Source organism: Stomoxys calcitrans, chromosome 3, assembly GCF_963082655.1.
Source record: "Stomoxys calcitrans chromosome 3, idStoCalc2.1, whole genome shotgun sequence".
Lineage (NCBI taxonomy): Eukaryota > Metazoa > Arthropoda > Insecta > Diptera > Muscidae > Stomoxys > Stomoxys calcitrans.
In genome coordinates, this window is record NC_081554.1 from 3230245 (window position 1) to 3243412 (window position 13168).

The following is a 13168-nucleotide window of genomic DNA, read 5'->3' on the forward strand; positions in this document are numbered from 1 at the left end:
GTTTGCAAAAAGAATCATGACCTATAAATGCCTATTTGGCAGCACTTCAAAATTTTAAATGTTTGAGGTAACCTACATTCAGCCCCTGGGCCTACTAGGGTCTCCAAAGGTCTTCATAACTATTGAAAACTTTCTAACTTTCTCCACATTCACTATGTCAAGTTTCGTGTAGATATTCTTACTCGTTCAAATGTTATAGATTTATTCCAAGGATTTTTCGACTGTGGGACATGTCCTCCAAACACTTCTTGAACCATGTCTTCTTTGCATTTTTTGTCTGTAAAAAAAAAATTGGGGCAACTATAGACAGCCAAACTTTTTTGAATTATGTTAAGGGGCATTCGAAAAGCGTATTTTAAAAATATGGCGAGAGCTATTTTGGCTTTTATTTTCCATCAAAGTAGAGAATGGTGAAAAATTGGTACTTTTTAAATAGTGATTTTCCTGGAGAAGCTCAAAGAAATCATTATTATTCCAATTTTGATAATTCTACCATGGTTTAGTATATCCTTGCATAAACAAAATAAACAAGACAACGTGAAAGTAGGCGGAATAATAGTAGTTTTATAGTGGCAACACTTGAAACTATTGCCGGTATCATTTTTGCTTTTTTGGTATGGAAATAAAAACATTTGCTTGCTGTCAAATTCCGCTCGCGGAACAATTATAAATTTCAACGGCTATTCCGAAAGCAGAATAGAATACCAACCCTAAAACATCCCACTGTAAACATACAAACTTCTACTATTTCAATTAAATGGGCGATAAATAGTAAGCTTTAAATGACGAACATAAAAGCTAAATAATTGTAAAAAGAACAGATAAGCTTTATTGTATTGCTAGTGGCACATCATCTAATGGAAAAAGCTTTTCCACCACCACACCAGTATAGCGGGATAGCCAAGAATACAGGGTGTTAATTGGCTGTATCCTATCAATCCACAACTAATGCTTTTTCACATGCATGAGCATATATACATATATGCCCTCTAATTTCTCCCCATTCGCTGTGTCAAAGTCACAGAGATAATGACAGTGGCAACAATGTTTAGGAAAACATTGCCTCATTAACATTTCAAAAGAATTTTGCGCTTTATTTTCACACACTATCGAACATAGTATGGAAATGGATTTTCTTTTCGCCTTTCATGCGCTTTAATCCAATGCATAAACACAGGTTGCCTTTCTATGCAGAACGATAGGTGATGACAAAGAAAATCTGCCCAACAGGTGGTCTAGAATCTTCGCCCTCTTCTTGCCTAAAGCCAATCGAAACAAAACGACTAAGATTGGGTGAACAAAAATTGAAATTCAACTTACACCCTCAATGGATGAATGGGTTTTTTTTTCATAATCATAATGATAAGATAGAGAGCGCCGTTTGGTTTCGATGTGAACAATATCGTTGAACGAACTAGAAAACGACAGTCACAGCACCTGGTAAATGATATAGCCTAGACAGTATTGACTAATCAATTCAGTCAACTTGTATATTTCAATCGTTAAACACATCAAATCAATTGAAAATCAGAATGAAATTCGTATACCTCATCTGTGCGCTGGTTTTGATGGTCTTCACCTTCAGCCCGCAGCCAACGAGTGCAACTTTGTGCCCTTGCCCTCGTAATTACGATCCCGTCTGTGGCTCCAATTCGGTGACCTATTCCAATCGTTGTGAATTTGATTGCACCAGACGAGATATGGAACGCAGTGGTCGCAGTTTGGGCATGGCTCGTGCTGGTCCATGTTAAGAAAGAAATCAAACACCCATGCCTTTTACAATAATTGTTATATGCAATTTGTTTTTATTGTACCATAAGTACATAAACGTGCAACTGCGTTGTTGTTCTTCTGTAATCCATTTTGTAGTTCATTGAAATGCAAGTTTGGACATATTTGAAATTCAAAGAAAGTGAACGAAATTTTAAAATGATAAAAAACACAGAATAAAAATTTAAAGAATTGAATCGTGAAATCAATATACAAGTGAATAAAATTTATTATGAATTTAGTTAAGGGTGTTTATACTAAAACTTTACACGAATAGTTGTGTCTGCTTTACATATTGATGAAGCCTTTCTAAACATACAGGTTTCCGATCATATAAAACCGTCCGTCATTTAAAGTCTTGCTATTGCATTCAAGTCCTTTCTCATGGGACGGTTCTTGGTTAGGTTGTATTGAATTATATTTGGATTTACTCGTAGCCATCTTACAGGCCAATCTCCTGAATGGATTTCATTAACGGGCGTATTTTTTTAACCAATTTCACTGAAACTGCAAACAGTTATATTTGATCGCAAACCCAAGCCGAAAGCAAAACATGTAAAAACTTGTAACTAAAGAGGTGTCATCCTGCATCACACCGTTCGGACTCAGGTTTAAAAAGCAGTTGAGCTTAAACATAAACCGGACAGGACTCATTGATATGTGAGAAGTTAACAATTTTCAATATCAGACCAAACTCGGTACAGATGTTGAAAGTTCTGACAGAACGCAACTCACATAACTTCAGCCAAAAAGGAAAAATAATTGCACCCTCCAGATGCTGAAGAAACGAAATTAGTTTTTATGGAATTTACAACACCAAAAGCAAGTTATTCATCATGGAGAAAGTTATTCATCATGGAGTTCAAGCGTAAGAGTGTGATTGGATTATATTTGGTTAGAAAATCTCAAAAGGCTCATGTTGGCGAACTAAAACACCCCAAAGTAAACAAAATGATTGTGTATACTGATAGCGTTGCCAAACCCCATGGTGCCTTAAAATAGGTAAAGCCTTGTGCAATTCGTAAACTCCTAAAGTCAACGTGTTTACCTAACCGAGCGCACGTACGGGAAGTTAAGCCCATGAACCCGAAGTAATTTTCCATGTGAAGTGATCGCTTGGGCATCGGTGACTCCCTTATCGTTTTCATCGAGCCTGACGTCAAAGTAAATGCTACTTATTGTCAAGAAAACATTTTGGAAGTTGCTTTGAAGCCTTTGAACACGCACAAATTCACTCGCAGACCCGGAACGAACCAGCAAGAACCGGATAAATTAAAGCGAAAACACATTCGCCAAAAAAGAAGAAAATAATAACACAGTTCAATTCCACAATTTTAACGAAATTGGATCAAAAATACGCCTTTTATAAGCTCGAGACATATACTTTGAAGATCGGACTATATTGCAGCTATATGCAAACCTGGACCGATCTATGCCAGACTACAGAAGTATGTCGAGGGGCTTAACGTAACTCACTATCCCAAATTTCGGCCACATCGGACTTTAATGCGCCTTTTATGGGCCCAAGACCTTAAATCAAGAGATCGGTCTATATGGAAGCTATATCCAACCATTATTTCAATGTATTTCTAACAGAACGACGTAATTAGTATACCCTCATCCTAGGATGTGGGGTATGAAAAGGCAGAAGAAGTAATGTCTTTGATGAGAGATATCAATAGACCTGAGTATGGGCTATGTGAGGTAAGTATCAGCCCTACGGGCTCGGAGTTTTGGCGTCGGATTCAGAAAATATAGCCGGAGACGTTGGCTCTGGATCCCAGGCAAGTTTTCACTACTCTCTGTCGTCTGATTGTTTGATTGTTTGCAATCTTAGATAACCCAAAACAATGAATGTTTTTGAATAAAAATTAGGCAACTTGGAATAACGCTCAGTCCAAAGCTGTTAGCGATCGGTACAATATGGATATCAAATGAAATATGTTTGATATTAGAGTTTAAATTTAATATACAAATTTGGTGGTTGTTGTTGTAGCAGTTTATTGTGCTCTATCTTTCGTCTGCTTGATTCTATTGAGTGTCAAGACCCAGGAACTCTGCGACTAAGATGGGGTGCGTCCACAGGGATCTGGGTCTGAGTCGAGTGGATCTGGCAGGGCAGTTAAACAGGTGACGTGTATCGTACAGTCCCAGGTTACAATCGGGACATACATCTTGCACGTCGGCATCAATCCTTGCTCTGTAGGAGTTGAGGCGGCTGCATCTGCCGGAACGTAATTGAGAACTACTCTGGTTTGCCGGGGGAGGTCAATTTCTTCAGGTGCAATGGCAGGCGGTCGTTCTCCAAGGACTACATTCACGCGGTAGCCATTTACCGCATCTACTACCGTGACTGCATGAATGTTGTCTAGACCTGCTTGCTGAACCTCACACTCTAGATCATGTAGATCTACCTTAAGGCTTCTGGGCGGTGAATATCTATCCACAAGAAGATGATTTGGATGGTCTCTGTGATAACAACCCAAAAGGTATTGCTTAGACAGCATGTAGTTCTGTATTTGCACTGGAAGGATCTTTGTCTCCTAATGGAGATGGTCCACATGGGAGCTGAGGCCCATTACAGTTCGGAGGGCGGTATTTTGACAGATCTGAATATTATTCTACTGCTTGTCACAGAGTTGACGAGACCACACTGGCGCTGCATAACTTACCACAGACCGGCCAATTGCTTTCTTTCAATTGCTGCCAGCAAGTGACTCGAATGTGTAAGAGCTGTAAAATGTGAAGCCAAGTATTTTGGGACACTTGATGGTAGGAATTATTTCTCCATCGACCGTCACAGTCAGCTCAGTATTCACCTCACGCGTATTTGTAGTGAACAATATGGCTGAAGATTTGGTGGCAGATATCTTCAGATTTCTAGCAGCGAAATATGAGGCAAGTTCGTTGAGGTAGACGTTCAACCAATCGCAGATGTCAACAATGGGTGGGGGCCTGATGCCATGATCGTACAATCGGAGGATATGTAGAGGTTGAACAGTGCCGGAGACATCACTCCACTCCCTGTTTCACTCTACGGTGGTTCGACTTCTTATCCCTAAAGTCCACAAATAACTGGCGACCACACAGATAATTCGCGACCCAGCGTTTTAAGCTTGGCTGGAGGGACGAGTTGGCGATGTCCTCAAATAATTTGGCATGACAGACCGTGTCGAATGCCTTCGATAGGTCCAATGCCACGAGGACCATCCTATCACATGGCCTAGGCTGATTGAAGCCACGGATGGCATGAAAAGCTGTTGTTGTGCTATTCAGTCTTCGAAATCCATCCATTGATGCTCGGCGAATGGAAATTCTCCTACGAGTCTTGGGAGGACTAATGCCTCAAGCGTCTTTGCCACGGGTGAGAGAAGGGAGATCGATCTGTACGACTCCCCCAAACTTGGGTCCCTTCCAGGCTTCAGTAGCAGGATCACTCTGCCAATTTTCCAGACATCGGGAACTATAAGATTGTTCAAAGACAGGTTGAGGACAGTAGTAAGGTACTCATCTCCAGGTGAATCCAGATTCTTTAACATCAATGTAGAGATTCCGTCCGGGCCCAACGCCTTAGATGATTTGGTTCCACAGTCAAGCAACATGGATATCCGTCTTACTCACGAAAAATACTTAAACTGACAAACAATTTTAATAATTTTTTTATTGGATCAATTGAAAAATTAAAAAAAAAAAAAAAAAATTAATGATGCAACAAAAAGTTAATTGACCCCCGTTCAAAAAAAACGGCGATTGATATAACCAATATCGTGATTGCAACCGTTTTATATTTCTTTTTCTGTGTACATTTTCATATCAAGGACATCATATATTTGGTCTCAAATGTTTTTGTTTTTTTTTGCATAATACTATTATCAGCTTATCTCAATCTAATAAACAAACAATGCCAATATATTATTTTTGTTTTTATTTGTCAAGCTATCGGCTTATCGATAACAGTCCATCATGATTTGAAAACACGTACGAATAATCTATTTATAAAAATTTTAAACTTCCACTTAAAAGATAATAAATAAACAACAAATAAGTTTCTTACGCTTTTAAATATTTAATTTATTTTATAATCGGAAATTAACTTTGCATAAAATCAATAGTAGCCAAATATTCGCTAATTCAAACTCATCAAACTCATACAAATGCGAGGATGAATCTAAGATTTGCTCCCCCTAACATTTGCCAGCATGAGCTAAACCAATGCTTCTGCCTTTACGGGCCAATTTCTTTTGAGCGCACAAAAATTCGCAGGAATTGGGATAAGTCTGGGAATCGGTAGCACAAACAGGATCCAAAATACGAGTACACTTGCAAGGAGCATCGGCTTCTTCCTCATTAGCGGCTACTCGAATATCGGCCGAAACGAAGGCCAACAGGGACAGCAACAAGAGCGTAAAAATTGCAAAAAATTTCATGATTGATTCTAAGAGAAGTGTAAAAGGTTTCTTTTGATTATGTGTTAACCACTCTGTATTTGTTAATAAACTGAATACTCAAGGGCGGAGTTTTCCCTATTATAAACAACACAACTTCAGTTTGGATTTTAATTCTGCTGGCTTTTTTTGGGGGCTTTCCACTGATAAGAAAACTCAAGTGAATCAACAACGAAATGTCGTTATAATTTATAGAATAGCAGTTGGAGCTTATTTTTAACACAACTAGTCCATATTCCGTTCTGCAGCCAATGTTAGAAATGATTACGACTATGGCCATTATAGCCAGCCAACAAAAACAAAAGCGCATAATAGAACCCAGCGAACAACATGGTATGAAGTAAAAACACTACCAAGCACTAACAGATTTCCCAAGACACGTGGTGAAATATTTCCTCACACTTGGACAATGAATTAATCACTCGCTATCTAACCTGTAAATCCTATTATTCCACCTTTGTATAACCACTCATTGCAATTATTACTGATTGTCATATCTTTAGGTACAACTCTTCAGACAAAATACCAAATCAATACAAACGTTGCAAATCAAAATGATGTCGAGTACTTTGATTTGAAAACGCCACGTTAATGTTTTGCGAAATCACAAAAAGAATAAATCAGCGACGATGATTCATCATTTCAATGGGGTCATAAGAATTTATGAATCACCAGGATGCCTTCCCTTTCACATTTTATTGCCCAAAAACTCATTACATTTTTAATAAGGGTAAAGGATTCACTTCATTCTATGTCAAACAATATTCTCCGAAGCCATATCAACCTGGATGACGGTTTCTCATCAAAACTCACCCACACAAAACCACACAACCATCCTTTCTTTTTGGGGTACTGCTCGTAAATTGTGGGCAAGACAATCAATGTGATGATACCTACCTACGAACAATGCTACACTGGAGAAAACAATTGGAGAAGGAAATCAGTTGAGATGAATATTTATTATAATGCTCGGTGCATTTAAAATTAAGCCGCGCGAATTATTAAAAAAATATTTCTAGGCTAAAATACTAATTGCAAAGGTCATAATTCGCCCATGAAGTAGACAACCTGAGTTACAATTCTTCTGGATGTCCATTTGGAAAAGGCTACGATTAGTAGGTCCCTAATCATTTGACTAAACACACGCTAATAAAAAAAGTCGCAAATTGGAAATACGTACTCACAAAAACCTCCAACATTTTGGTTTAAAAAACAATCTTTTATACCCTCCACCATGGATAGAAAAACACCACCTCCAAAATTTCAGGCAAATCGAGTAATAATTGCGCCCTCTAGCGGCTCAAAAAGTCAAACTAGGAGATCGGTTCATATGGCAGCTATATCAGGTTATATATCGATTTAAACCATGCTTAGAACACTTGTTGGAAGTCATACCAAAACGACATATGCAAAATTTCAACCATATTGGATAAGAATTTCGCCCTCTAGAAGCCCAAGAAGTCTAATCGGAAGATCGGAGTATATGGCGGCTATATCAGGATATAGACTGATTTACACGATACTTAACACAGTTGTTGGAAGTCAAAATAAAAAACTTCATGCAAAATTTCGGCCAAATCGACTAAGAATTGCGCCCTCTAGAGGCTCAAGAAGTCTATTCGGGAGATTGGTTTATATGGCGGCTATATCAGGTTATGAACTGATATAGACTATACTTGGCACAGAACACTTCATGCAAAATTTCAACCAAATCGGATAAGAATTGCTCTCTCTAGAAGTCAAGACCCAAGGTCGATATATATGGCAGCTATATCAGGTTATGAACCGATTAAGACCATACCTGGCACAGTTGTCGGATGTGATACCAAAAACACCACGTGCAAAATTTCAGCCAAATCGTATAAGAATTGCGCGGCTCCAGAAGCTCAAGAAGTCAATATGGCAGCTATATCAAAACATGGACCTATTTGGCCCATTTACAATCCTAACCGACCTACACTATTAAGAAGCGTCTAACTTTACTCCTTCGAAAGTTAGCATGCTTTCGAAAGACGGACGGACGGACATGGTTAGTTCGACTTAAAATTTCATGACGATCAAGAATATACATACTTTATGGGGTCTTAGACGCATATTTCGAAATATTACACAATGACTTCTACAATGTTCAGCATTTATTTATGGTCCGAATCGGACTATAACTTGATATAAAAAAAACTCGACAAATGCGACCCATGGTGGAGGGTATATAAGATTCTTACTTGTTAACTTCTCATATCCAATGATATGCCAGAAAAGTTGTCGAGATCATAATTCTTCAAGCAACTACCAAAACTGAATACAAATAAAGGGTGATTTTTTTGAGGTTAGGATTTTCATGCATTAGTATTTGACAGATCACGTGGGATTTCAGACATGGTGTCAAAGAGAAAGATGCTCAGTATGCTTTGACATTTCATCATGAATAGACTTACTAACGAGCAACGCTTGCAAATCATTGAATTTTATTACCAAAATCAGTGTTCGGTTCGAAATGTGTTCAAATTTTGACAAATTTTGTTCAGCGATGAGGCTCATTTCTGGTTGAATGGCTACGTAAATAAGCAAAATTGCCGCATTTGGAGTGAAGAGCAACCAGAAGCCGTTCAAGAACTGCCCATGCATCCCGAAAAATGCACTGTTTGGTGTGGTTTGTACGCTGGTGGAATCATTGGACCGTATTTTTTCAAAGATGCTGTTGGACGCAACGTTACGGTGAATAAACACATTTCGAACCGAACACTGATTTTGGTAATAAAATTCAATGATTTGCAAGCGTTGCTCGTTAGTAAGTCTATTCATGATGAAATGTCAAAGCATACTGAGCATCTTTCTCTTTGACACCATGTCTGAAATCCCACGTGATCTGTCAAATACTAATGCATGAAAATCCTAACCTCAAAAAAATCACCCTTTACATTGCAATTTAATAATATTTAATTATTGAAGGATTTGCATTGCATTTCTAGACACTCCATCATAGGATGGCGGTATACTTATTTCGTCATTCCGTTCGTATAGGGCTTTCAAATAAGGACTACACAATTTTTTTTTGTTTTCAAATAAAACGCAAATCTTTTGAGCTATTTCAAAAACTTTATCATCGGCTTGAGTACAATCAAAACATTTATGAATAGAACTCAATTTCGTTCATATGGTCACGGTGGGCACGTTTGCAATACGTTGGACTAAATTTTCGATGACTCGACCATACATTTCAGCTGAAACAGTCGCTATTTCTCTTTCGACGTTGGCAAAGAACAATGACTTGACGTAGCCCCAAAGAAAATAGTCTAGATGCGTCAAATCACACGAACGAGGCCGCCAATCGACTGGGCCATTTCTTGAGAATGGCCCAGTCGATTGGCCGTTACAATCAATAAATCGATTGTAACGTGTGCTGTAGGGCTTGGGGCACCGTCCTGTTGAAACCAGATGTTGTCCAGGTCTTCCATTTCATGCCAAAAATAATCACAAAGCACGGTGCGGCTCATTCACGGTTACGTAACGATTTTCGCCGTCGGCAAAGAAGTATGTCCCAATGAGGCCGCCGGCATGCAAACCGCAAAAAACAGCTGTTTTTATGCATGAAGTGTTGATTCGCAAAACACATGCACCTGACTAATAACGCATATTTTGCTTATTGACGAACCCATGAGCTATATCACCGAAAATTATTTACGCTCTTAAAGTAGCGGTCATCGACATCGAATTTCGGTAGTAAATTTTTATGATTTGCAGACATTGTTCGTTGGTATAATTTACCATGTTAAAAATGTTGAGTTTACTGAATAAATTGACAATGACAGTTGGACGATTAGTGTAAGAGTGCGTTCATAAACTAAATTCAAAATTATCAATTCCATATTGGAAAACCCTTTATACATATTCTAGTTGGTATTGACATTCTAAGTCGATTGAACCTTCTCCGTCAGTCTGTCCGTCGCGCTAATTTGCAAAGGAGTAAAGCTAGACTCTTGAAATTTTGCACAAATACTTCATATTAGTGTAGGCCGATTGAGATTGTAAATGGACAATATGGGTCCACTTTTTGATATAGCTGTTTGTGCGCGTTTCTCTTAATGGTTTGGAAAGAACCCATTTCATTTAACTTAGAAACAAAACATAACACCCACTACTAACTGCTACTACTACTAAAAATCCCATGAACATTCCATTAAGGAACAGGGAATGCTTCTCTCATATCATATCATATGAGTGCAGTCTGATTAATGTCTAAGCTCAATGATAAAGGCACTCCTTTTTTATGCCGAGTCCAAAGGGCGTGCCGCAGAGCGACACTACTTGGTAGAGTAGTTTTAACATGGCAGAATACCTTACAAATGAAAATTTGTAAGGTGTTGGCTGAAAATTTTCTGATGTTCGCGCCGGGATTTGAATTCCGGCGTTTGGCCGACATGCTAACCTCTGCGCTATGGTGGCCTCCACTTCATACTTTAAATTCTACAATCTATACAACGCTAAACAACTAAGGACAACAAATACAAAACACATGTAGCCCATTTCCACACACAGGATATTTCACATAGTCAACAATAGACGAAATATATACACTCTTAGGGACAACGAAGGTCAGCAAAGGACAAACAATGCATCTTAATGTTTATTTCCACATTAGTGTCTCTATATGTGCTCATCTTATGATCTAAGATTTATTTACAGACATTCCTTATCTCTTGGTATACATACTACACACAAATGTCCACGATTTGTTGGCACAGTACAAAACTGTACACTGTTATATCGTGACTTCTTAGGCCTCTTGAGGGAGCAACTATTATTCGATTTTTAGTAAAATTTACCATGAGGGGTTTTATTTTAACTTCTAACAACCGTGCCAAGTATGGTGTAAATCGGTTCATAACCCGATATAGCTTCTGGAGCCTCTAGTAGGCCGATTTGGCTAAAATTTCGCAAGTAAAGCTTTGCTATGGCTATAAACCCATCGAACGGGAACCTCCGAAAGGTGCAATTATTATCCCTTTCGCTGAAATTTTAAACGTGGTGTTTGACTTTTCATAGTTATGACAAGTACGATACATACTTCATGTATCTCCTAAATATTTAAAAGAGGCATTTAAAGAACTTGTCAAATGCGATCCATGGTGGAGGGTATATAAAATTGGTTCCGGCCGAACCGAAGGCGCTTTAACTAGTTTTGCATATTTTGCAAGCATTCCTTTCTTTAACTCAATTTACTGAATTCTTTATTAAAAACAATTAGTATAAAAGGAAATTTTTAAGTTGCTCTTGAAGGGTGAAGAAGGAGAACAAATTCTTTCATAAAGGAATTTGGCCAGTTTTATTGTGTAGTTGAATATGACTTTTGTTGCCATGATACAACCACTCAACCCCATCAGAAAAGCTGAATTTTTTGTTGACAAAAGTCAAGGAATGCAAAAAGACACTGCCAAAAAATTAAACGATTGGTTATTAATGTAAGGATGAGTGTTGTAGAAAACAAACAAATGAATAACCGCCAAAGAGGGGCTTAAGAAGAAAATTCGATGGATGCGGCGAGGGGCTAATCTATTTATGAAAGTATCTTTTATGGGCCTATATTTTTGGAGTAGGTGTTAAAGGTCATAAGTGTACTTCACATACTAAATTTCAGCCAATTCTAATCAAACCTGAGGCTCCAGGAAAGAAAGCTCTCGAAAAGATATATAACCCATACAAGACACTGATACTGCCCATTTTGTCATGCGATTTCGAATCATGGGTACATGCGAAAGTAGACGAGGGAGTAACTGGAGTGTTTGGGAGAAAGATTCTTTGTAAAATCTATGGAACAATCTGCAATGGGATATCGGTCTCATATGAACAAGAGCTGTATTACATCGTTGGCGTAGTTAAACATATCAAAATACAAGGAATACGTTGACCAGATCATGTTGTTATACTAAATGAAGAAGCCCCCGTTGAGAAGTCTTTCAAAAACAGTCCGGATTGTTAAAGCACGAATAGAAGACCAAAACTTCGATGGAGAGACCTAATGGAAAAAGACTTCTCGCTACAAATTGCTATTGAAAAAGGAACACAAAACACGGAGGCGGCTGAAAACCTATTCAAAGTTCTGCGGCGGTATGAAATTTGGCCCCGGGTAATTACACCCCAAATCCAAATGGGGATATACCTCAAACAACAACACTTTTCAGACCTATTTTCGTCTTTCAGGGTCCTGTTTTCATGCAGCTATTGAGGCCAATTTGGAGTTTCCTCAAGTTATTTTGAACTTTTCCAATTAAATTTCAAATTAAAATAAGAGTTGTGAACAAAAAGAAATGAAACCTGACAAATAAATAAATAAATCTAAATAAAATGTATGTATGTCATGATTTTTAATACACCACCAATGAGAAAAATATTTTTAACAATCAACTTTTTGAAATTCACAAAAACTTTTGAAAATATTTTCAGTATTTTATAAAAAAAAATATATATTTTCAAGAAATTGTTTTCGCAATTAAAAAAAAAACAAGTAAAAAGGAGTTGAGTTCGGCCGGGCCGAACTATTATTAGCCCCATAGGCACAATATAGGGCTAATAATAAGAGTCTCAAATCGGACAATCAATTTCTATTAATTTTGGGGTTGAGTATGTGCCAAAAACTCCTCGCGGAGTCTGATAGGAGCCGCCGATTAGGACAATATGGGACACAGGAAGAAGAGTACGTATCATTTATTCAAATTTTGAAACCGAATATGCTAATACTTGTAATAAAAAAATTAAGCTAAATGTAAGAATCTTAAAGTTCGAAAAGGTCCCATGGCCTTGAATTTGGGAGCATAAGCTTCAAAGACATGTTAGGCCATTGAGATGTTCCCCAGGCAAGTTGACGATATCATTTATTGGGTTTAGTCTCTAACTTAGATCCATAACCTTGCTGTTTTTGCTGCACTTATTTCTCTTTGTGTAGTTTGCTACATGAA

General features: G+C 37.9%; 2 protein-coding genes and 1 long non-coding RNA gene across 8 annotated transcripts in view; all 3 read left to right on the forward strand.

Moving 5' to 3' along the window:
* LOC106081269 (dual specificity calcium/calmodulin-dependent 3',5'-cyclic nucleotide phosphodiesterase 1) overlaps positions 1 to 13168 on the forward strand; it is a 409355-nt gene that overhangs the window by 307907 nt on the left and 88280 nt on the right. Inside the window, exon 1 of one of the 6 annotated variants that reach the window (XM_059364690.1) lies at positions 12663 to 12906. The exons of the other annotated variants lie outside the window; for them this stretch is intronic. Within the exon in view, the coding sequence (XP_059220673.1) occupies positions 12888 to 12906 (19 nt within the window). The 5' untranslated portion in view covers positions 12663 to 12887. Of the gene's footprint in view, positions 1 to 12662; positions 12907 to 13168 lie in introns of those variants that run through there. 6 annotated transcript variants of the gene reach the window in all.
* Positions 1470 to 2011, forward strand: LOC131995739 (ovomucoid). The gene has a single exon (XM_059364696.1). The coding sequence runs from the start codon at positions 1533 to 1535 to the stop codon at positions 1749 to 1751; it is 219 nt and encodes a 72-aa protein (XP_059220679.1). The 5' UTR covers positions 1470 to 1532; the 3' UTR covers positions 1752 to 2011.
* On the forward strand, positions 11611 to 12562 carry LOC131995740 (uncharacterized). The gene is made up of 2 exons (XR_009397588.1): positions 11611 to 12339; positions 12414 to 12562. It is a non-coding gene; the product is annotated as an uncharacterized LOC131995740 (long non-coding RNA).